At 45.4% G+C, this 24,278-nt stretch overlaps 1 protein-coding gene across 2 annotated transcripts in view; it reads left to right on the forward strand.

The window, feature by feature from the left end:
* Positions 1-24,278, forward strand: part of LOC137425381 (transmembrane 9 superfamily member 2) — a 73,531-nt gene that overhangs the window by 41,071 nt on the left and 8,182 nt on the right. For both annotated transcript variants that reach the window (XM_068113775.2, XM_068113776.2), the window contains 7 exons: positions 8,459-8,573; positions 8,680-8,759; positions 8,931-9,027; positions 15,554-15,686; positions 15,893-16,012; positions 16,158-16,215; positions 16,415-16,574. In XM_068113775.2, the coding sequence (XP_067969876.2) occupies positions 8,459-8,573; positions 8,680-8,759; positions 8,931-9,027; positions 15,554-15,686; positions 15,893-16,012; positions 16,158-16,215; positions 16,415-16,574 (763 nt within the window). The remainder of the gene's footprint in view (positions 1-8,458; positions 8,574-8,679; positions 8,760-8,930; positions 9,028-15,553; positions 15,687-15,892; positions 16,013-16,157; positions 16,216-16,414; positions 16,575-24,278) is intronic.

Genomic DNA, 24,278 nt, shown 5'->3' on the forward strand with positions numbered 1-24,278 from the left:
GCTGTTTCTCCTCACAGCATCAATCACAGGCTCTATTCCCATCATCTTTCGCAATTCATCATTTGTCTTCCTCTCTCTCAACGACACTCCACACATCCACCGAACCATTCGCATTTCCACCCTTTCCAGCCTTCGTTGCTGCTCTACGTTCATTACCCATGTCTCGCTCCCATAAATCATAACACTTCTCACACAAGCAGCATACACCTTTCCCTTCAGCTTCAACGACACTCCCCTCCTCATCAGCACGCCACTCAGTTCCCGAAACTTCTTCCATGCACATCTCACTCTAGCAAACGTTGTCAAGTCTGATCCACCTTCTCCATTCAGCACGTCTCCGAGGTAGCAAAATGTTTTCACACCTTCCAGCTTCACGCCGTCTCCAAGATTCAACTCAACATTTCCTCCATCTGCAGCTCCCTCTGTGCACACCTTACATTTGAATGCAGCTGCCACACTGGTTAATGACCCTCTCAGACCTCTACATTTTTGATGAACCCACTCAGCCCACATTGTACATTGAATGGAGTTCACTCCGACACCCTTCCTGCACACAGCACACAGCCACTTCCCAGTTCTTTCCACCTCACCACATGCTTTACCACTTGCCATCACCTTCGTCTTTCCGATATTCACCTGCAGACCTTTTGTCTCCATATATTCCTTCCACTTGTTCATCTTTTCCTTCAGTCCATCCATACTTTCCACAATCAACACCAGATCATCTGCATACAACAACTCCCACGGTAAACCCTCCTTTACGTTCTGAGCCAGCACCTCCATCACAGCTACAAATAGGAGTGGACTTAGTACCGACCCCTGATGCACTCCCACCTTCACCTCAATCTCACCACTGTTCCTGTTCTTCATCCGTACAGCTGTGTGTGCCCTTTTGTACATTGCCATCACTACTCTGATCAACCATTCCTCCACTCCAAACTTTCTCAATGCCAATGTCACTACTTCACGTGGAACCCTATTGAATGCTTTCTCCAGATCAACAAACCCAAGAAACAACTTCTTCCTCTTCTCCATGTACTTCTCCTGCAACTGCCTGACAATAAAAAGCGCGTCTGTCATTCCTCTTCCTGGCCTAAATCCAAACTGCATTTCGTCAATCTTCACTTTCTTCCTTATCCTCCTCTCCAACACCCTTTCCAATACCTTCATTCCATGCTCCAATAACTTTATCGCTCGATACGAGCCACAGTCCAGAGGGTCACCTTTCCCCTTGTATAGAGGGACGAGGGTACTCAGTTCCCAAGCCAATGGAATGCGGCCTTCTTTCACCACTAGATTACAGATCTCTGTCATTCTCTTCACACCCCAACTTGCTGCTCTCTTCAACATATCTCCCACAACTCTCGTCGGCCCTCCCGCTTTTCTACTCCTCATTGCTTTTATCGCTTCCTCAACTTCCTTCTCAGTTATCTTCTCTGCCGGTCCTAAAACTGCGTTACTCTCTATGTTGCCATCCCATTTATTCTCTGCATTCAACAGCATTTCCATATATGTCTTCCATCTTCCTTTAATTCCATCTGGGTCCACAACGATTTGTCCCACTTCATCCTTCAAGCAACTCACCCCCATCACATCACACCTCTCTTTCGCTATCTGCTTTGCTATCCTGAATACCGTTCTCTGACCCTCTTCCGAATCCAAGCGTTCTCCGAACATTTTCCTGCATGCCTCCTGCACCTTTGCTACCTCTTTCTTTGCAGCCTTCTTGGATGCCTTATAACTTTCATGCTCTGCTTTTTCTGCCCCCTTACCCTTTGCCCTCTGCCACTCCTTGAACTTCTTCCTCTTCTCGTCAATCCTCTTTCCAACTTCATCATCCCACCACCATGTTTCTGAGTGCCTCGGTGGTCCTTTTGTCCATCCACATACCTCACCAACGGCTCCCAACAGACTATCTTTCATTGACATCCAACCACTTTCAAGCTCAACCACATCATCCTCTACCCTATTCAGCCTCTCTTTTAATGCCTCCCTTACTGTCGCCTCTTTCAACCTCCACACCTTCATTCTCGGTTCGTACTTCACCGGCCGAGCTCTCCTCGCACCTTTCACCCTTATGTCGCAGACAACCACGTGGTGCTGTGAAACAGCCTCCTCCCCCGGGATCACCTTTGTGTCCCGGAGGTGCCCCCTATCTCGCCTACGCACCATCAAGTAGTCAACGGTTGTCGTCGACCCACCTGACGTGTATGTAACAAGCTTATTATCCTCTTTCTGGAACTGAGTATTACAAATCAACAAATCGGCTCCATCAGCAAACTCCAAAATCCTTTCACCTTCTCCATTTCTCACACAATATCCATAACCCCCATGAACTCCCTCAAAACTGTCCATACTCCTACCCACATGTCCATTTAGGTCATCTCCTACCACAACAACTTCCTCATCTTTCACGTTTTCCATCAACTTCTCTATTGCACACCAGAACTTGTCCTTCTCTTCATCGCTCCAACCAACCTGCGGAGCATATCCCGAGATGACGTTCACCAAGAGCTTTCCAATCATCATTTTCACCATCATCAACCTTTCACTCACTCTCGTCACACTCACCACACTGTCTACAAACTCCTCAGAAAACATGACACCAATGCCATGCACGCCCTCCGGGCACCCTTGCCACACAAACTTGTATTTCTGTCCCTGCCTACCCTTCACCATTCTCACACCACTTCCCTTCCATCTCGTCTCTTGCACACAACATATGTCCACTCTTCTTCTGACCAATACTTCCACCACTTCTCCTGATCTCCCTGTCATTGTCCTTACATTCCATGTCCCAAACCTCAGAAACCGATCTCCACTTCGGGCATCAGACGTTTTGTCGTCATAAATGGAGTGATTTTCCACCCTTGCTTCGATCGGGTTCCCCACCTTGAGTTTTGACGAGAGGGAGTGGGGTCCCCCACGGGGTACTTCGGGCTGTACCCTGCCCATATGTAGTTGTAATTGTCATGGTTCTCTTTTTGAGGCAATGTTTTTCTGGCCGGATGCCCTTCCTGACGCCAACCCTTTTTAAGTAATGGGTAATAAACTGTTTGATATTGAAATGGATTTCATCCAAACTGCATGTCAATGGAGATTTCAACAATACCTTTTCTATTTATACTGAATTTCCTATTAGCAAAATATTATCAATTCCTTTATTTTATTTGCAAGATGGAGGCTCATGGAAGTGAGGTGACAAATGGTAACATGAATGACTGCACTGTGGTCGCAGCCTTCGACACAAAATATATCTTTTTAGCCTCCTCTTTTCACTTGACTCCCTCATCCTTGCTGTTGAAGGTATTGTACAATTTATCTCCGAGGGTCTTCCTGGTTTGGTTCAGTATCAATTACGAGTCTGACGGACAGCTGGGGCTGGTTTCACACCCTATAAGATATTACGTAACACTTTAAGACGCCCATCCCCATTTCCAATCAACACTCGATCCAAACAAAAACAATGGAAATCTGATCCAACAAACGTGGGCAGTGTATAATCAGCAGATGCTTACAGGCCTGATGTCTTAGGCCCACCATAACACTAAGAAGGCGGCCATATTATTAGCCCCTGTTGGACTTGGTCCAAAATGGGGGCTTATGGATTGACCCCCAACAAGAACCACAACAACCTTGCAGAGCTCTTGGAGACCTATGACGAATCGCAGGTAAAAAGACAATAAACTGACAGTACGGCAGTGGGGGCAACAGTTGGATACAATAAGTAAGGAGATTAATGAAAAGGAAAAGAGTGAGAGATGAGGGAAGGAACCACAGTAAGCCTGTAAGTAAGAGGGCTGGATTGGATAGGGTTAATGGGGGTAATACATATTGTGGATATGGATGGGAGATGAGATGAGATGGGTTGCACCACATGTTTTGAAGCCTTTGAGCGAGAGACGGATAGGAGTGTGGTTCCACAAACGAGAAATCTAAGCTCACTGCTCACCTCCACCTGAATGTTCCTTTCTTCTGTTTGACGAAAATCTCCTTGTTCAGTATGTTCAATCCCACTCTTCCCACCAAGAGTTCAAGTTGGCAGTGCATCACCAACTCAGATCATCAATCACCAACTCATAAACATAAACAAACACACCTCCACATCTATTTTGCAGGTTGGTTTCATAATTTCTTCCACCTTCTCTCTCCTCATGTTCATTGTATCCACAAGTTATCGCACTCACACTATCTCCTCAATGTGTCCCCCTGTGTATCATCTCTGTTCCATGAGCCTTGACGTTGGATACGAAAACAAAACAAAGAACAGGTGATCAGTATGCTTGAACCAGTTGGGCCATGCCACTTTCCTCTGGTAAGTTTTACCTTGGCTGTCCAAATTGTCCTTATGGGTCTTTTGAGAAAACGTGGTTTTCTTTTGGGAAAAAACGTATTCCCACCATCTTTAGTTGTAAAGTATTGCTATATCCACCAACTATGTATCTTGATGGCATTGGCATTCTCAGTGCTTTTTCAGAGTTTCTCCCACCTCTGGAACCTCTTTTCTCCCACCTCTGGAACAAACTCCCCCACTCCCTTCAATCCCACTCCTCCCTCCAGCTCTTTAACACAGCTGTTCACCACCATCTCTTATCTTCCCCCATCCAAAACCTTGATCTTTTCTACCCCCGCTAATTCACCCCAGATCCACTTTTTTGAAATTCCAATTTCTTTCATGGAAGTCCTTGCAGTGTCCTTGTGTTTTATATTTCCCCCACCCCCTTCCCACGCCTCCTCCCCCCAAGCCCTCTCCCTCCCACAGATCTCCCGATGTCCCTGCTCCCAAATGTTGTGTTTGTGCTTCCCCTTCTCTCCCCATCTTGTCTACCGCTCCCCTTATTATATGTTTTATGTGTTTGTTTGATTTTTTGTGTGATAAATGTTGGCTCTTTCATGAGCCTCGATCATGTATACAAAAAAAAGAAAAAAAAAAAAAGGGAGTTCTGATTGTCGGTCCTGCAGCAAAAGTATTCTCAAGATGATGTGCGGGTTATGTGATGCATGACATGATCACATCCCCCTTTTTTGGCGGCCGGGGCCAATCGAGCCTACAAGGACACAAAAAAACATTAAAACGTTCCTTTCAAGATATTTATTAAAGAAAAAAACCATTAAGTGTTCAGTGAAGGCATATCTATTAATTAAACCAAACAGGAATTTAAGAATGAATTATTTACTGGGGAGGTGTAAAGTGACTTTCAGGCCCCACTGTAGAAGTGTATTTGTAGATTTTAAGATCCAGTCTCCCAAGTTTGTGTGCATAAGTGAGCAAGTATGTACAGTATATGTATGTGTAGATATTGTTGCGGTTTTGAGAACCCACACATATAACATCATTAAAGGTTAAAGGTTGCACCCCATAGATAGGCCACAAGCAACACGTAGGTCACCATAGGACGTCATTTATTTCTTCGTCTGTGTTTAGATAAGGCCATTCCCAATAGTTGCATCTGCGTTGCGTCAAACAAATAAGAGTAGGCCCCTTCGTTCATTTTGGCAGCCTCCCTTCCAAGCGACGCCATTTAAGCGCTCCCCAGTCTGTGCCCCATGGCCCCTCCCAATTGGTTACGCACCTTTGCCAGCAGCATTCGCAACCTCGCTGGGCTTCCGCCCAAACCAGCCCAGAAACCCACGAGGTAAGGCCCGAAAATGGGGCGGAGCGCCAGGATGGAGGTGCGGCCACGTCAACCAGCCATCAGGGCGGGGCCGGTAAGCCATAACCAGCCAACGAGGGCTGGAGTGAGATCGCCTGACAGGCGTGGTTTTGGGCTTCCAGAGCATTCGCTGGCTTGGTTATAAAAGCGCGCAAGCAAAGCCCTTGAAAAGGACTGTGCGGAGAGGACTTGGAAGGACTGATGTGATTGCAAAGGACTCGTGAGGAAGGTGCAGTGTGATAAGAACTTGCGGAGCAGCGCTCATTGCGAAAGGACGTCGGGGAGAGAGAGGCGCTTGACCTGGGACGTGCGCTTTACGAGAGAACTGAAGCCAAAGATTGGTATTGGAAGGAATTGCGCTTTACGAGAGGGCTGACCGGGCGAGCGCGCGGCACGCATTGCCAAGAACTGCAGCGTGCAGGACATTGGGGAGGGGGCGCTTGGAGTGAGTAAGACCGGTAGCGCGTGGCAAAGCGCCGGTACGCATATTACGTACGCCAATAGCCCAGCTTACCTTCCCCCGTCACGATAATTGTCCGCTCGCGCTACGCTACACGGAGAGCTGCCTGCCGGGTTTCATCGCCTGGTACGGGTCGAGGACCGGAGCCTGGACACCATCGCCGGACCTTCCACCCTACCTTCTACATCCCCGCGTGAGTCTGAAGTCTGAGACCGAATCTGAGAGCGAGCGGGCCTGTGTCCAGGGAATAGAATAAGACTGTCTAAGGCTGCTCTGTGTACTTTTCCTTCCTCTTTCTTTCTTGTACATTCTTTCGTTTCCTCTTCTTCTTTGTACATTTGTAAATAAATTGCCTTGTTCTTTCTGGTTTCTCCTTAATCCGATCGTCCTAGTCTTTTCTCCATTGGGTAAACATGGCACGATCCCAACCGCTATAATCGGGTTAGCCATTGTTAACAGCTCGGATCGCGGATCGCTATCCGCTCGGCGTTTCCACCTGATATCCGTGATTCGAGCGGGAGTTATATCCTCGTTTCCGGTCAGCGTTAGTACTTAGGTAGTAGCGAATCCCTCGGCCTAAAAAACCCTACCTAACACTGCCCGGGAAGGACGTTATAACTTCCAGGATCGCGTTGGCCAGATAAAAGGACAAGGGGATTAACCCCTTCTTGATAAGGGGAGAGCCGACGTCGGAGATCTGCAACAATATAAATGAGACACTTTAACCATGTTTTTAATTCCCAGTATTAGCTTTTAAATGTAATAACATTTGTTTCTCAAAAAAGGTCATTTGTAATGAGTCACTTTATTTTATGAGAATTTATTCTAATCCATAACTTGTATGTTACTAAACACTGTCGGGTTTGTGGGGTGGTTTGGCAGAACTCAAATACATGTGTTCAATGTGCACAAATCTAAGAAGGATGTAAAGGAAAACTTAAGCACAGGCCTTTCATGTCTGTGTGATATTTACACCCCTTTAACTTGTATTCCATTACTCATCGTCAATTGTACTAACCCCATTATAACCATTGATTTAATGGATTTTTTCCATTCAGAATGTGGGTTCATGGAAGCGAGAGGCGACAGAGTGAAAAAGCAACATACTAACAATAGGGCCGCAGGTGAACACAGCAAGGGAATTGGAAGAGTGGAGGGAACAAAATGTGCAAGAGGGTTGGGTTGGGTTGGGTAGGGAAGGATAGGATTAATGGAGATAGAAAGTATCGTGGGTAGGGTTGGGGGATGATGCTAGCGCACCACCAACCAAAGGCCTCGCAAGCTGTGAATAGTTCTGATTTTCAAGCGATGGCTTGGAACGACAGAGGATATCCAGCCTGTGGCCAGCTTTGCTATAGAGTCCAGGAGAGGTCTTCCCCTGTGATAAGTTCAAGACATTGAACCTCTTCCTGTGATTTACGATAGAAGTGGATAGGTGGGTTTGTTTGATGATCCTTCCAGAATGACATGGTGAAACCGTGAGATTTTCCAAGATTGAAAGACTTATTCCATTTGCCAGATTGGCATTTCTGCTATCTGCCTGTTCGTATATATGGAGTATACTGCACAGCACAACGAGGAGCCATTGGCTAAAAGGAAGACAGGGTACTCTGAAGCCGTGGAGAGATTGTTTAAGTTGACAAAGAGCAAGACTGGGCCAAAGATGCTGCCAAGTGACACTCTAAACTTATCATCTACAAGCAGGTCTCACTGCGTTGACCAATCGCTGGTGCTTTGGTGCTCAGTCCAGGGGGGCTCCAGCCACGTGGGCCCTCATTTTTTCCCCCCTGTTGTCTAAATGTTATGCTGTTAACATCGGTCATTTACAGGATACTTGAGATGCAGCTTTTCATTGTGCTGATTGATTTTTCATGCGGAACCATGGTTGGTGTACAACACGTAATCTTCATAAACGTGTTCAAATAATGAATTACAACCATGAGTGTTTACACACATTGTTCCAGAGCATAAGTCACCAGTGAATGTGTATACTGGGTCATGTCAGCGGGTGGTGCAATAAAAATAGTTGGAGTAGGATGGGTAGTAGGATGGATGGGGAGTAGGATGGGATGAGTAGGATGGATGGGAGTAGGATGTATACTTCGCAGTGTATCCCTTCACTGTGGTGAATGGCAGGGGGGGGGGGGGGGGGGAGGAAAAGGAAGAGGGGGAGGGGGAGGGTCCTTTGTGCATGCGTTTGTTAAATGTGAGCAAATTAACCCAATTGACTGTGCGATTGAGGCTGCAATGTATATCTAGGAATTGCATCTTAAAACCAGCCGTTTTGTTAACGACTTACTGGAATGCTTTGGTTTGGTGAAAGATGTCATTTTTTCTGTTGCAGTATAAAACATACAAAGGATTCACCGGATGAATGCAAGGGCAAAGCTCCGCTGGCCATCCCATCCAAGCTCTCTGCCCCACTTCACGTCCTGTACTCTTACAGCATCACCTTCATTGTACGTTGCTGTTTTTTTCCACTTTAGACCGAGAGCGTCTCGTGCTCGACACTCCTGTCAGTGCTGCATACAAGGGTTGATACCGTTTCTACTATTTCCCCTGCAGAAAAACGATACAATCAGTTGGGCCTCCAGATGGGATTACATTTTGGAGTCGATGCCCCACTCAAACATCCAGTGGTTCAGGTAATTATTCTTCATTGTAGCTCTTTTGCCCAATCATCCATCTTTCGCCTTTTAACGCAGACTCCAAGTCGTGCCACCAATACCACAATCAGGATCTTGCTTGGCGCACAGCCCTGAATCGCTCTTTTGCTGATGCCAGAGTTTCTCCAATATTGTGCCCACCACTCATAGCATTATCAACTCGCTGATCATCGTTCTGTTCCTGTCCGGCATGGTGGCCATGATTCTGCTGCGAACTCTTCATAAGGACATTGCCCGATATAATCAGGTAGCTCTTTGGTTGATCTGCTCATGTTAAAATGTGTTTGCTTTACCATGCTGTGCTTAAAAAAAAAAAAAAAAAAATTTGTATGCATAATCTTGTCTTGTGGAAGAGCTAGTACTAGTACACTGAGTGGATCAGGACAAAAGAAGCAGTCGAGAGAGGGTGGAAACACCGACAGCTGAGTTGTAGGCCAGGATAGAGGCAACTTGGGCAAATATTGGGTCTGGGGTGAAATGGGGGGGGGTGGGGGGGGGATGGCATGGGATGGACAAGATGGATTCAGTAGGAAAAACTGGAAATTTGGGAGGAGTTGTTAGGGTTAGGCTTGGGTGGGGTGAGGGTGTTGGGGGGGTGTTAATGAGGGTATTAAAATTATGGTTTTGGATTGGAGGCAACCAGAGATGGTGGTGAACAGTTGTTCTGAGGACCTGAGAGAAAAATGAGATTGAAGAAAATGTGGACGTTGGTTTCACAGGCAGAAATAAAAAACAAATGAGTGTAGGTAAGCAGTGATCCTGGATTTAGGTTGTTTCACCAGAATGAGGTTGATGGTGGACCGTGTGAGCCATTCAGAAACCTGGGGGAGGGGAGAGTAAGGTCAAAGCACAGAAAGAGCAGAGGGTGCAAGACCAGACAATAGGTGGTAGAAGACAGACACCACGGACCTGTCTGCTATGGCGAAGGGATAGGGCCATGGACTCGGCTTCATCGCGGGAGATTCCAGTAATCTTGAAGGCCTTGTTTTCCATGGCGTCAAGCTGAGTAAGATCTGAGGCAGGGGAGCCAGCCCAGAGAGGACAGTTCTCCCAGCTGCGGATGAAAGCCTTGCTGGTGTTTTCGGGGTTCAGGTGTGCCAAGGAAGGCCTTCGCACGACGGAGGATGCCCAGTCGGCGACAGGCTTTGGAGGCCAACTTGGAAATGTGGTTTTCCCAGGAAAGATCATGGCAGATAGTGAGACCCAAACAACAACAACAGGCATTTTAAGGCCATTTTCCCTGCTCGAGCGGGGATTACCCTTGTGGTCCCCATGACAATCTTCTCCAATTTGCCCTATTTTCTGCATCGCCCCTTGTTATAACCCCCTTGCCCGCATTTCTTCTTCCACCATCTTTAGCCAAGTCTTTCTCGGTCTTCCCCGTCCTCCACTTCCTTTTACATTCATTTCCATCACTCTTCTCAACCAGTCACTTTCATCCTTCCTCAACACATGACCAAACAATCTCAACCTGTTCCTCTTCATAGCATCAATCACAGGCTCTATTCCCATCATCTTTCGCAATTCATCATTTGTCTTCCTCTCTCTCAACGATACTCCGCACATCCACCGAACCATTCGCATTTCCACCCTTTCCAGCCTTCGTTGCTGCTCTACGTTCATTACCCATGTCTCACTCTCATAAATCATAACACTTCTCACACATACAGCATACACCTTTCCCTTCAGCTTCAACGACACTCCCCTCCTCGTCAGCACGCCACTCAGTTCCCGAAACTTCTTCCATGCACATCTCACTCTAGCAACCGTTGCCGAGTCTGATACACCTTCTCCATTCAGCATGTCTCCTAGGTAGCAAAATGTTTTCACACCTTCCAGCTTCACGCCGTCTCCAAGATCCAACTCAACATTTCCTCCATCTGCAGCTCCCTCGGTGCACACCTTACACTTGAATGTAGCTGCCACACTGGTTAATGACCCTCTCAAACCACTTCCTTATTTGATGAACCCACTCAGCGCACATTGTACATTGAATGGAGTTCACTCCAACACCCTTCCTGCACACACAGCACACGGTCACTTTCCAGTTCTTGCCACCTCACCACATGCTTTACCACTTGCCATCACCTTCGTCTTTCCGATATTCACCTTCAGACCTTTTGTCTCCATACATTCCTTCCACTTGTTCACTTGAGACCCAAAATAAATAAAAATAAATTTACAATTTATTTCTAAAATAAATGGAGAGTGAAGGCATTTATAAGGATACCTTATGTTTTAAAATTAATATGCAAAAGTATATGTTGGAAACTAAAAAGGTATTCACATTCAAGGAATTTTTCTTATAAATACAAACAATGACAGCAATTTATTGTCATGTAAAAATAAAACTGGCTCTAAAAATATCTTATATGTGAAAAGTCAAAATAATAGGGTTATACAAAAGGGGATATGTATGGTGTGTGGCACTAAAAAGTAAATTCATGTCCAAACAAAAACGTTGGGGAGATGTACGACAATTTTTATCAGGAAGCAGATTTACAACAACTGGAATTCTGTAGGAATTGCACCTTCCAGGACTTTCTTTTTGTGGTCCAGGAACAAAAGTTGGATAAAAGATTAGATGAAGATGAAAATCCTCAACCCTGGTCTAAACCTAAAAATAGGGTTGATGAAGTCTGTATGAAGCATGATATTGATTGTGGGCATAGCATGACGTTGGTTGAAAAACACGAAGCCAAGAGAGAAATGTTGTCTAATTTGTCTTTGATACGAATTCCAACATTGAGAGAAAAAGTTGATAGGTTTATCGTGAAGATGACAAGTGATAAATTGAGACTTTGACTTGGTTATCCAAAAAACTATTGACCTTGAATGATGTCATTAAGACTGAAGAGCATTTACTTAAGCTTTTAGATGATGAATTACATTGGCCAATAATCACAAAGTTTAAAAGGAAGGTTTATTCCAAAGGGGGTGATTACATATGGTCCGCTGACTTAATTGAACTCAACAATGATAAAGGATACAAATATGCTTTAACCTTTATTTATTTCTGTGGGTTGTTCCTTTAAAAAACAAGAGGTAATACTCGTATGTTAGCCTTCAGTGGGATATTTCGTAAAAGTATAAGAAAACCAAAGAAGTTATGGACTGATGAGGGAACAGGGAACAGGGTTCCATAACGAAACATTTATGAATTTTCTTAAAGATAATGGTATTGCATTATGCAGCACCTTTAGGAAAGGCAGTTATTATTGAGTGCTTTAACCCTTTGAGTACGGGATTTTTTTTTGATTAAAAATACCCCTGGGTCGGGATTAATTTGGCATTTTGGTACAGGAATGCAACCACGTACTGACTATCTATTTATAGGTATAGTCGATGACGTGTAGTAACGTCATCCGTACACAAAACTTTTTTGCGGGTTGCGGCACTGGACGTCATCCATACTCAAAGGGTTAATCGCACTTTGAAAGAGACTATATAAAAAAATCACTCAACTCGGTCATTTTCAATGGGTATCTTTAATTCAGAACACTGTCGTGTAGATCATTACAATAACACACTTCAATCCTCTACAAAATCCAAACCATCAAACATTTACAAAATTGGACTTGGTTGTAAGACAAATTGGACAAAATTGGACGTAAGAACATATCGGTTAAAACAGCTGTTCACCCGCCATCTCTTATCTTCCCCCATCCAAAACCTTGATCTTTTCTACCCCTGTTAATTCACCCCAGATCCACTTTTCTGAAATACCGACTTCTTTCCTGGAAGTGCTAGCTGTGTCCATGGGGTTTTTTTTTTTTTTTTTTTTTTGTTACCCCTCTCCCATCCCCCACCCCTCACTCCCTTTCCCACGCCTCCTCCCCCCAAGCCCTCTACCTCCCACAGATCTCCCGATGTCCCTGCTCTCAAATGTTGTACTTGTGTGCTTCCCCTTCTCTCCCCATCTTGTCTCCTGCTCCCTTTATTTCCTCTTCTGTGTCTGTTTTTTTTTTTGTTTTTTTGTTTTTGTCATAGTTTGCTCTTACACGGGCCTCGATCTTGTATCCAAAAAATCAAACAAACATTTTGAATGCACAAAGGAGAATAACTTGAGAAAACCAAAGTTTAAGGTTGAGGATATCATAAGAACATATTAGTGGAAATCACACTTTGAGAAAGGTTATACAAAACGATGGATTCATTAACTTTTTAAGATTGTTGATATTTTAGATACAGTTCCTTGGACTTGTAAGTTATACGATTTAAAATGAAAAGAAATATTGGGTTCATTTTTTTTACAGGAACTTCATCAAACAAAACTAAGCAGATAATGCCATTGAAAGCAATAGGTTGTCACTTCCCAACCCTCTACTTATACACCGCTGTGGACACTCAAGGGCCAAGTCCAGGGTGTATAGCAGGGGCATCTGCTGAGGTATTCATTATGATAACTTAAACCCAACCCCAACCCTCACATTTAAACACCAAATTTATCAGTTCAAGGAACATTTAAATACCAGCCCATCCCTAACCATCACATTCAAACACCATCCCTAACCCTCACATGCAGAACCATAACCCCATCCCCCAAATGTTTTTGGAGGTTTCTGTGATAAGTCTCACATAGTATAACTGTGGACCTTCAGGGAAAACTCTCTTTTTACAATTTTCAGAAATTTGTGGGTCTCCAATGTAAAACTCATATTCTGGCTCATCAAGGTACAACTTGGAAAGTGGGTCTTCACGATACGTTCGCGATAAGATAAGCTTCACGCTGTTGAAACCAAAGCTTTCAGAATCATTGGAATCTCCTGCGATGAAGCTAACTCCGAGGGCCTTTCACTCACTCACCGCAGGCAGGTTGGTGGTCTTTCTGTCTTCTACTGACTCCTCTCCGGCCTTGCTCCCCCAGCTCTCTCTGTGCTCTGTCCCCCAAATATTCCTACAGGTCGCACAAGATCTGCCAGCAACCCTCTTATGGTTAAACTGCCAAAATCTTGGCTCTCTGCTCACCTTCACTCTTTCATTCCCCTTTTCTCCTGCCTCTGGAACAAACTCCCCCACTCCCTTCAATCCCACTCCTCCCTCCAGGTCTTTAAAACAGCTGTTCACCACCATCTCTTATCTTCCCCCATCCAAAACCTTGATCTTTTCTACACCCGCTAATTCACCCCAGATACACCTTTTCGAAATTCCAACTTCTTTCCTGGAAGTCCTTGCAGTGTCCATATGTTTTGTACCTGTCCCACCTCCCCCCAAGCCCTCTCCCTCCCACAGTTCTCTCGATGTCCCTGCTCTCAAATGTTGTGTTTATGTCCTTCCCCCTCTCTCCCCATCTTGTCTTCCGCTCCCCCTTTTTTTTGTGTTTTATGTGTCGGTTTGTGTCGGTTTGACTTTTTGTGTGATTAATGTTAGCTCTTTCACGAGCTTCGATCTTGTATACAAAAAAAGAAAAGAAAAAAGTCATACATTGAGAACCATCAAGGCCAAACACTTCAGAAATTTGTGAACTTCCAAGATAGAACACTTTGGCTGGGACATCAAGGTAAAACTTGTTCTGTATGTCTCAAGTATATCTCGTCATCCAGGTCTTGGTCACTTACAAGGTCTTCAACCAAATCGATGAACTTGCCTCTCATTTTATGAAGAAGCTTGTTCTCAATTTGTATTTCTGATACAATTTTCTGAGAGAAAATAATAATGTATTATTTAATGAATCCATTAATTAATTTCATTTAATACAAGATTATTATAGGTATAAATCAAACTGTAATTATTAAAAGAAAATCTTTCCTCCATAGAGAAGAGGTTTGAGTTCAGTTCATCAATTTGATGGTTTAGATCCACACATGTAAGTTTCCAAGGAATTTAAATGTCATCCCACTCCAGCTTAGCACAATAGTCCAATCTCAATAAGAGTAAAAATTTGTTTAAATTCAGTGTGTTCCAATCCTTTTTATAACATTGGTGGATGTGGATTCCTTGGGAAATTCCCTCGGAAATACCTTGGCTTGCCTGGGCAAGCCTTGTGGGGCAGGGCTTAACTTGAAATGTTGGAAAAGTATGCGAGGCTTATAAAAGTGTGTGCGGACAAGTGGAATAAGGGCAAAAGTGGGCATGCTTATGAAAAGTGGGCATGCTTATGAAAAGTGGGCGTGGCTTATGAAAAGTGGATATGGCTTGTGAAAAGTGGATGTGGCTTATGAAAAATTTATATGTGGTTCAGAGGTGCTCAGACCAGAATGTTGAAGGACGTTTTTTATTTCATCTCTACTCGACAAAGATATTTAAACCAATAATCAAGTTCCAACATATTGTTTGCCAATATTCTTGATGGTGATGAGTGTCATAAGAAAATCAATCTGTTTCCTAAAATAGAAAACAGATATTCATTGGTTCTCTTTACGAGTTTAAAGACCAAAGATTCCAGTATAATAGATAATAATGAGGTTAGAGTACAGTGGGTGTATGAGTAGTGTGCATAATGTGAAAGATCATCTTTGTCATCACATCAGTAATAACCAACCATCATCACTCCCACCAGTAAGTATTAGGGGAAGAATGTTTATTTTGAGATAAAAGCACAACAGGGAGCGAATGCGAGCGAGCGACAACAAGTGTCTGTTGAGTGGTTGTCTCAAAATCAACATTCTTCCCCTTCTCACGTCGTTGCTCACCAGAGTCCGGTTTCTCACGTACTTGTGTCCCTTAACAATTATTTGTTGCCGTTTTTTGCACTCTTGGATGTCGGTGAAGGTAGGTTCGCCGTCGGAAGCCAACACCAGACGTGCCATTTTGCATTTGCTGTGCGTGCACAGGATGACGCACAAGAGGAGTTTGGCTGGAAGCTCGTTCACGGAGATGTGTTTCGCCCTCCCCGCCGTGGCATGCTGCTGGCAGTGTGTGTGGGATCCGGCACGCAAACGGCAATCATGGTTCTTATCACGCTTTGTGAGTCGAGAAGTCAGCCGGCAAAATTAATATCTTGGACAACCTTGGTGGGCAGGGAATGGGATGAATGGAGGATATTATTATAGTTTACAATATTCAATGATGTTCAAAAGTAAAGGAAGAAAGGAAATTTTTTGTTTTGTTTGAATAGATTTCATTGAATGGTTTATATATATATTTTTAAACATTCCCTCTTCCCACTGCAGTTTTTGCTTGCCTCGGCTTCCTGTCGCCAGCTAACCGCGGGGCACTTATGACCTGTGCCGTGGTAATTTGGGTGCTACTTGGTACCCCAGCTGGCTTCGTATCTGCGCACCTGTACAAGAGTATGTGGCCACGTTGCTGCTCCACTAATGCATGATTGACAGATGACTCCTGGTGTTGATCTCTCAGACATTTTACACCTGACTTTTCCCGACGGTTAGAGTTTAATGTGGACATGAAAAATAACGTCTCGCTTCTGTTTTCCAGCTTTCGGTGGAGGACGATGGAAGTTGAATATCTTGCTGACGGCTCTGCTGTGTCCTGGGTAAGAGCGGGTGTGCAGATATGATGTGCAAGTTAATTTTTTTCTCCAACTTTTTGGACTCAACTGAACACCTCTCCTGAATGATAATGCAGATGTTGCCAATGAAGTCCATTGACTTTAACACAGCCAATGCTGGACAATATAATTGAGGCAAATGACTATGGTGGATCTTTCATGTTCTACATACCTGTCATGGCAGTGTTGTTTTTGCTGACTTCTTTCTCATGAACGTCATGCTGCGGGTTGAGGGTTCTTCGGCGGCTGTTCCCTTCTCCACACTCCTTGCAGTGCTCGCACTGTGGTTCTGTGTATCACTACCTCTCACCTTCCTCGGAGCATACGTTGGCTTCAAGCGGAAGGTGAGTGAGTGAGTGGTGGTGTGGCCCGTTTGCCATGGAGTTTGGAGGGCCCTCAGTTTGAGTCCAGTGATGACCTCGTGCTGCTTATAGTTGGACTTTTTAAAACTAGCAACAGTACCCGCCCTATGGGCGGGGCTTCAATTGGGAAGCCCAAATGAAACGGTAAAATATCAGAAATTGAAGGCTTTTTTATTTTAAACGATTCATATAAACATCCGTTGAATCATATCACATGCAAATCATCAAAATCTAAACAGTACATGGCTAAACAGTGCATGGACGATCACGTACGTCTCACGTCTCGCTCGCTCTCATGTTGTCCCGATAATGATCCTTCCGCAGGTTCACCGACGGAAAGCTTGTTACGACTTTTACTTCCTCTAGACAGTCAAGCTCGCTCATATTTTCGGTGCACCGGCACGAGCCGAGAACAGCCCGTGCAGAGGCTGATCCGAGGATCTCATCAAACCGTCCGATCGGTAGTAGCGACGGGCGGTGTGTACAAAGGGCAGGGACTTGATCAACGTGAGCTGATGACTCGCGCTTACCTGCAATTCCTCGTTCGTGGGACACTGTCTCAAGCCCCAGTCCCCATCACGGATGGGGCTCAGCAGTTTACCCGAGCCTGACGGCAAAGGGCAAGGTACATGCTGGCCCGTCCAGTGTAGCACGCGTGCGGCCCCAGACATCGAAGGGCATTAAACGTTCATTAAACATTAAACGTTCATTAAAGGATTACGAAACGAAAAACATTACGAAATTATGTTCACACCGTCACGTCAAACACGACCGTGAACACATACATCGTCACAATGAGAACATCATCACAATGAACGTTATGCGAACGCGAATGTTATGCGGGAGTCCAAACCTGAGAATGCTGGAGACCAAAGCTGAAATTGGGAAAACTAAATAGCCTATTTTACTCCCAGGGGTCCCAGGATTACCCACCCAAAATATCTTTGCGATCGGTTCAGCAGTTTTTACGGTACCTTCGAACAGACAGACGGATATTCGGTGAATTATAGTAAGATTTATGTATACTTCACCATCACTGCTAATGACATACCACCTTGAATTATTAATTTATATTCCTTTTGCCTTTCTACTACCTACATACCAGACTCGGTGGTATAATGGCTAGATGATAGAGCATCTGCTCTTGGTCTGGGAGCTCGGTGGTTTGATCCCTGACAGAGTCGTACGAAAGACTTTTAAAATGCTCCATGCTGTTTCTTTACTTGATGCTCAGCATTTAAAAGGATTTTTTTTTTTTTTTTTTGTATACAAGATCGAGGCTCGTGAAAGAGCGAACATTAATCACACAGAAAGACAAACAGACACACAAAACAAATAACATCGGGAGCGGTAGACAAGATAGGGAGAGAGGGGGAAGGACACAAACACAACATTTGAGAGTAGGGACCGAGAGACATGGAGACATCGAGAGAACTGTGGGAGGGAGAGGGCTTTGGGGGGGAGGCATGGGAAGGGGGGGGGGGGGTGGGAGAGGTATAAAACATATGGACACTGCCAGGACTTCCAGGAAAGAAGTTGGAATTTCAAACAAGGTGGATCTGGGGTGAATTAGTGGGAGTAGAAAAGATCAAGGTTTTGGATGGGGGAAGATAAGAGATGGTGGTGAACAGCTGTTTTGAAGACCTGGAGGGAGGAGTGTGATTGAAGTGAGTGTGGGAGTTTGTTCCAGAGGCGGGAGAAAAGAGGAATGAAAGAGTGAAGGTGAGCAGAGAGCCGAGATTTCGGCAGTTTAACCATCAGAGGGTGGCTGGTAGATCTTGTGCGACCTGTAGGAATATTTGGGGGACAGAGCACAGAGAGAGCTGGGGGAGCAAGGCCGGAGAGGAGTCGGTAGAAGACAGAAAGACCACCTACCTGCCTGCGGTGAGTGAGTGAAAGGCCCTCAGAGATAGCTTCATCGCGGGAGATTCCAATGATTCTGAAAGCTTTGGATTCAACAGCGTGAAGCCGAGCCAGGTGTGAGGCAGGAGCACCAGCCCATAGGGGAGAACAGTATTCCATTGAGCTGCGGATGAAAGCCTTGTATGTGGTGAGGAGCTCAGGTGTGCCTAGGAAGGACTTCGCACGACGGAGGATGCCCAGTCGGCGACTGGCTTTGGAGGCCAGCTTGGAAATGTGGTTTTCCCAAGAAAGATCATGGCAGATGGTGAGACCCAAAAGCTTGAGCGACAGAACTTCTTGGAGAGGATTGTTGAGAAAGTAGATGGGAGGGTTGTCCAGTCGATCTTTTCGGAGAGACATAGTAAGAGTGTGAGATTTGTCAGGATTGAAAGACATGTTCCACATGTTTGACCAGTCTGTGATTTTGTCCAGGTCTTCAGAGAGTGAGGAGGCTGCAGACTGCCGATCTGAGGGAAGAGGAATGGAGCGGCAGAGAGTGGAGTCATCAGCAAAGAGATACAGAGGATTTTCCAGAGAGTCGGAGAGATCATTGATAAAGACCAGAAAAAGCACAGGGCCCAGCACACTGCCTTGGGGAACTCCAGCCTGAACGGGAAGGGGAGATGAGAGAAATCCATTCAGGGCCACACGTTGACTAAGACCAGAGAGGAAGTCCGCAAGCCATGCATGGAGATTTCCATGGATACCATAGGAGGAGAGTTTGGTGAGCAGAGCTGGGTGCCAGACCGTATCGAAGGCACGTGATATGTCAAGGGAGACAGCTCTGATTTCCTGTTTGGCATTGAGGACCTCCATCCATTGTTGAGACAGCAGAAGCAGCATGTCCAGAGTAGAGTGACCTGGTCTGAAACCAAATTGATGATCAGAGATCAAGCCATTGGAGAAGAGGAAAGATTTCATATCCGAAGCAATGATGGATTCCATGACTTTGCTGATAATTGGGAGCAGGCTGATTGGTCTGTAGTTGCAAGGATCTGTTTTTGCACCTTTTTTGTGTAAAGCGGTAATGTTTGCTGATTTCCCGGATGCTGGCAGATGACCTTGAGCAAAGGATAGGGTGAAAAGAACAGAGAGAGGGTGAGATAGAGCGGCAGAGCAGGATTTTAGGACCCGTGGGCTGATGCCATCTGGTCCAGTTGCAGAATCAGAGTCGAGGTTTGACAAAAACTCCTCCACCTTGTCAGGAGAGAAGGTCACAGAGTCCAGGAGCAGTTTGGTTCGACTGGGAAAGGTGGGAACAGAGAGAGATGGGTTTGGGACTAAGGATTTTGAGGCAAACACAGAGTTGAGGCATTCGGCTTTGTCACGTGCGATGTCAACTGTGTGGCCATTTGAGGTAAGGGAGGGGATGGAGGGGGAACAAACACCAGAAACGGATTTGACCAGACGCCACCAGGATTTGGAGGAAGGAGACAGGTTTGAGAGTTCATTCTTGAGTGAGGAGAGATAGTGCTTCCTGGCACTCCTGAGGGTAGACACACACTTGTTCCGAGCTTGGTGGAAGGAACTGAGATTTCCTTCAGTTGGATTAGCCTTCCAAGAGGCAAAGGCAAGTTGTTTCAGGGCAACTGCCTCACCACAAGATTCAGTGTACCATGGACGGGAGGAAGGGTAAGACAACTGAAGGCGAGATGGGATAAATCTGTGCATGAGAGATCAGTTTGCTTTGGAAGAATTCCCAGGAAGAATTGATGTCAGAGGCAGTGGAGATGGGAGACCAATCCAGGCGATTGATGGCTGCTTGAAGACCGTCCCAGTCGGCCTGAGTGAAATGCCAGACTCGTCGACGCTGAGGAGGCTCTCTGAGAATGGCCAGAGAGATGTCCACTTTGACAAGCACATGATCAGAAGAACTGATTGGAGCAGAAGAAGAGCAGCAGACATTAGCAGGGAAGTTAGGCATAACCAAGTCTAGAAGAGAAGATACTCCATTGGCTGAGATCCGGGTCGGGAAATTGACAGATTGTGTCAATCCCAGTGAGTCACAGAAGTCCTTTGCTGAGGTGCCATGACTGGTGAGAGAGGAACCCACACCCAACCAGGTGGCATGATGACAATTGAAGTCACCACATATGAGGAAGAGAGAGTTGGGATGAGTGGATAGAAGTTGGTCCATGTTGTCAGACAGTGAAATGTAGATGGAGTCATCACTGTTTGGGGGACGGTACAGAACACATATGAACAAAAGGTGGGAGCGGAGAGGAAGCCGTAGCCAGAGGTACTCCTGGGGGTGAGGAGGAGAGAGGGCAGTGCAAGGAGAGTGAGGAAGAGAGTTTTTGATAAAGATAGCCACCCCACCACCAGGCCGAGGCTCAGGTCTATCATACCGGAGGAGGGAGTAACCAGGAAGAGATATTAAGGAATCAGAGACATCTTGAAGGAGGAAAGTCTCTGTTAAGCAGATCAAGTCTGGATTGTCAGAAGCAACCTGTATGGAGAGATCAGTCAGGTTTGAGCGAAGGCCCCGGATGTTTGAGGTCCATACCGTTAATGAAGAGAGAGGGGGAGCATCGGGTACAGGACAGGGGAGGGGAGGAGTAGGGTAAGATGAAGGATGAGAGGGGGAGGTAGGGAGAGCAATTGTTAGTGTGTCAGCGATTGCAGAAGAGTTCCAAGAAAGGGAAAGATGAGGAGGATGAAAGGTTTGAAGGTGAAGGGATGAGGCACAGAGAGGGGTTGTTTGAGGGGGGGAGAGGAAAGAAGAAGGTTGGGGGGGGGTGGAGGTATGAGATAGAAGGGAGACGAAGTGGGGAGGAGGCAGCTTTGAGGAGGAGGGGGGAGGAGGGGGGAGGAGGGAGAATTGGAGAGGAATGGTATGGGGGGAGATTTGAATGGGAGGGGTTGGGGGGGAGTTTTGAAGGGGAGGAGTGAGGGGGGAGTTTAGGAGGGGAAGGGCAAGGGGGGAGTTCAGGAGTGGAAGGGCAAGGGGGGAGTTCAGGAGTGGTGGGGCAAGGGGGGAGTTTAGGAGTGTAGGTGCAAGGGGAGGGATTTGGATGGGAGGGGCAAGAGGGGAGTTTAGAAAGTGGATGATTAATGAAAGACGAACATTGAAAACAAATTGGGTTTGTTGTGATTTTGAAGTTAGCAATCCGGTTCAGAATGATGGAGGAGGGATGGAATGAATGTGAATTTAGACCATGTAGTGAGGGAGACGTATAAGATATTGAATTTCTTTTTTTTGAGGTGGAATGAGTTGGAGAGGAAATTGAGAAAAGCCTTTTAAATAGGAAGAAAAACAGCGTGTTGTAAAATACCACTGAGTAAAACACTGAAGGGGAAAGGTTATACATATTTAAATAATATTTAAACAGAACCGTGAACAATCTTATGTGCACAAAAATACCAACGGGGGGGAGAGCCGAGAGGGACCACCACGAGTCACGTGAAGGGCAAACGGTGGATGGCAAGGAGTTAATGGGGGCGGGGCGAACAGCACACCTGGACAGAAAATACAGGATGAGTCAACAGTACACGTGGAGAAAGGAAAATAAATGTTTTTTTGTTTGTTTTGTTTGTTTGGTTTTTGGGGGTGGGGGAGGGGGGAGGTGGGGATTTAGAACGTTAGACAGAGTATTATGTTCGGGGTAGAAGGGAAAAAAACTAAGAGCCAAGCAAAACACGATTAAGATAACAAACACCGACGGGGGTACAACTACAAGGCCGCACACGAGGAGCAGAACACGATTAAATAATTACAAGTTACAGGAAATTCAAACCAAAAGTAACTATAATCAAAACAATAACGCATGGACGATAAAATAACGAGTTGAAATTTGACAATCTATCTGGGGAAATGGGGGAGAAACACGTGGTCGAAGAACGAACGAACGAACGAATAAGAATGAATAAACGAATGAGAACAGAGAAGGAAATGTTTTTTTTTTGGATTTTTTTGAGTTGTGATTTACACAAGGAAGAGGGCTATGGGGTGAAAAGATTGGGAAAACAGAGAACGAAAGTTATTGGATCACAAAAACACGGACCGCTGAGAGAAAAACAAAGCCTCAAGGTTGTACAGTGTTCACTGTACAACTACAAGGCCTCAAAACACGACCCGAATTAACACGATTTTCAATACAGGTATGAAAGATTTGCACCGAAAATCTTCGTCGGGAGACAATATATACACCATAAAATAAATAGTTATAACGAAAATACAAATGGGAACAATTACTTAACTTCGATTTCGATGGATAGCATGGAAAGCTGAGAATAAACGAACCCTCGCCAGCAAGACCGGAAACGGAAGTGATAACTGTATGATAACAATAACTGTATGATTATTGGGTAAAATGGCAGGGGCATAGAAAAGGCCCCTTTATGTAAGGGTGTGCGCCATGTGGCAAAGTATAGAAAAGAAGGGACATTCAAAAAAAATCTCGTGTGCATGCTGGACTACCCTTGTGTTCTTAGGAGGAACCAAGTAATTCTCTAGAAAAGTTCATATAAAGGGGCACCCTACATCTGGCAAAAAAAATACATTTACCTCTTCATGCAACTGTATGAATCAAATTAGCGCCCCTTATGTGATCTTTTCTCGAGCATTACTTGGTTTCTCCTAAGAATACAAGGGTAGTAGAGCATGCACACGAGATTTTTTTTGAATGTCCCTTCTTTTCTATACTTTGCCACATGGCACATTCCATGTAAAGGGGCCTTTTCTATGCCCCTGGCATTTTCCCCAAGATACATTTTAAATATGAACTAAACGCATTTGTTCATCGTACAAGACTTTATTGAAAACGATATAAAAGACTTGAAAAGGTAAGGGGAAAAAAATATTCAACCCAGACAGGATTCAAACTCTCAATCCCCAGTTTGGGAATCTGATGCCTTATCCATTAGGCCATTGGGCCAGCACATTGGAATAAAAAAAAATGTCTTAAAGTGGTATAAAGTGTGTATATATTGTCGTATCCGTGCTGATATAGACCGGCCTTGGACGAATGACCGATCGATCTTTAACTCCGAGGTGTTCACTCAAACTATGGAGGTGTTAATATGCGTGGGGGGGGGGGGGGGGTGGGGTGGAGGGCAGCGAGCGCTTACCTGCATGGATTCCATTGGAGCGTCCTCGAACCACGATAATCAAGCAAGACCGACACGGAATTAAAATGCAACAAATAAACAGGTTTAATAAAAATAATGCCAGGAAACAAGCAATGCACGGTAAAACTAAAATCCTAAATGGAGCGTCCCTATACGGACTCGTAAAACAACACAAGGGGATAAATAAATGGAAAATAATAAATGTGTGTGTGTGGTGCATTTGCCTGCACTCCGCCTGGCATCTGTGACTGTCCGGGGCCATCGAAGGTCCCACGTCCCTGCGTGGGAAAATGCACGCCTTGGTGCGCAGTCCGTTCACCCGCCAACCGTGAACGTGAAGCGAGCAGGCCTTCACTTTGTCCTCGTCCCACGCTACACAAAGCACCGAGGTCTCTCAGGCACACACAGCCATCACAAAGGCAGCACCAACGAACCAGGGAAAGGATGCGTCTGACCCTCCACGCAGCCAGGAACAGAGCGAGCACGAACTGCGAGCACAACTGTCTGCTCATAATGAAACTGAGAAAGAGAGAGCGAACGAGAATGAACGAGAACGAACTGTGACTGCTTGTGACCACATCCATGAAGCAAGAGAGAGAAAATGGCCGTCCTCAGCCTTTTTCTTCCCCGGTCTCGAACGTCATCCAATTCCGTCCGTGCGTGCTCCAATCAGAGTCCATTTCTTCGCTCCATTGCCCTGACCAATCATCACCT

The sequence above is a fragment of the Myxine glutinosa genome, chromosome 4 (genome assembly GCF_964187855.1).
Source record: "Myxine glutinosa chromosome 4, kmMyxGlut1.1, whole genome shotgun sequence".
NCBI lineage: Eukaryota > Metazoa > Chordata > Myxini > Myxiniformes > Myxinidae > Myxine > Myxine glutinosa.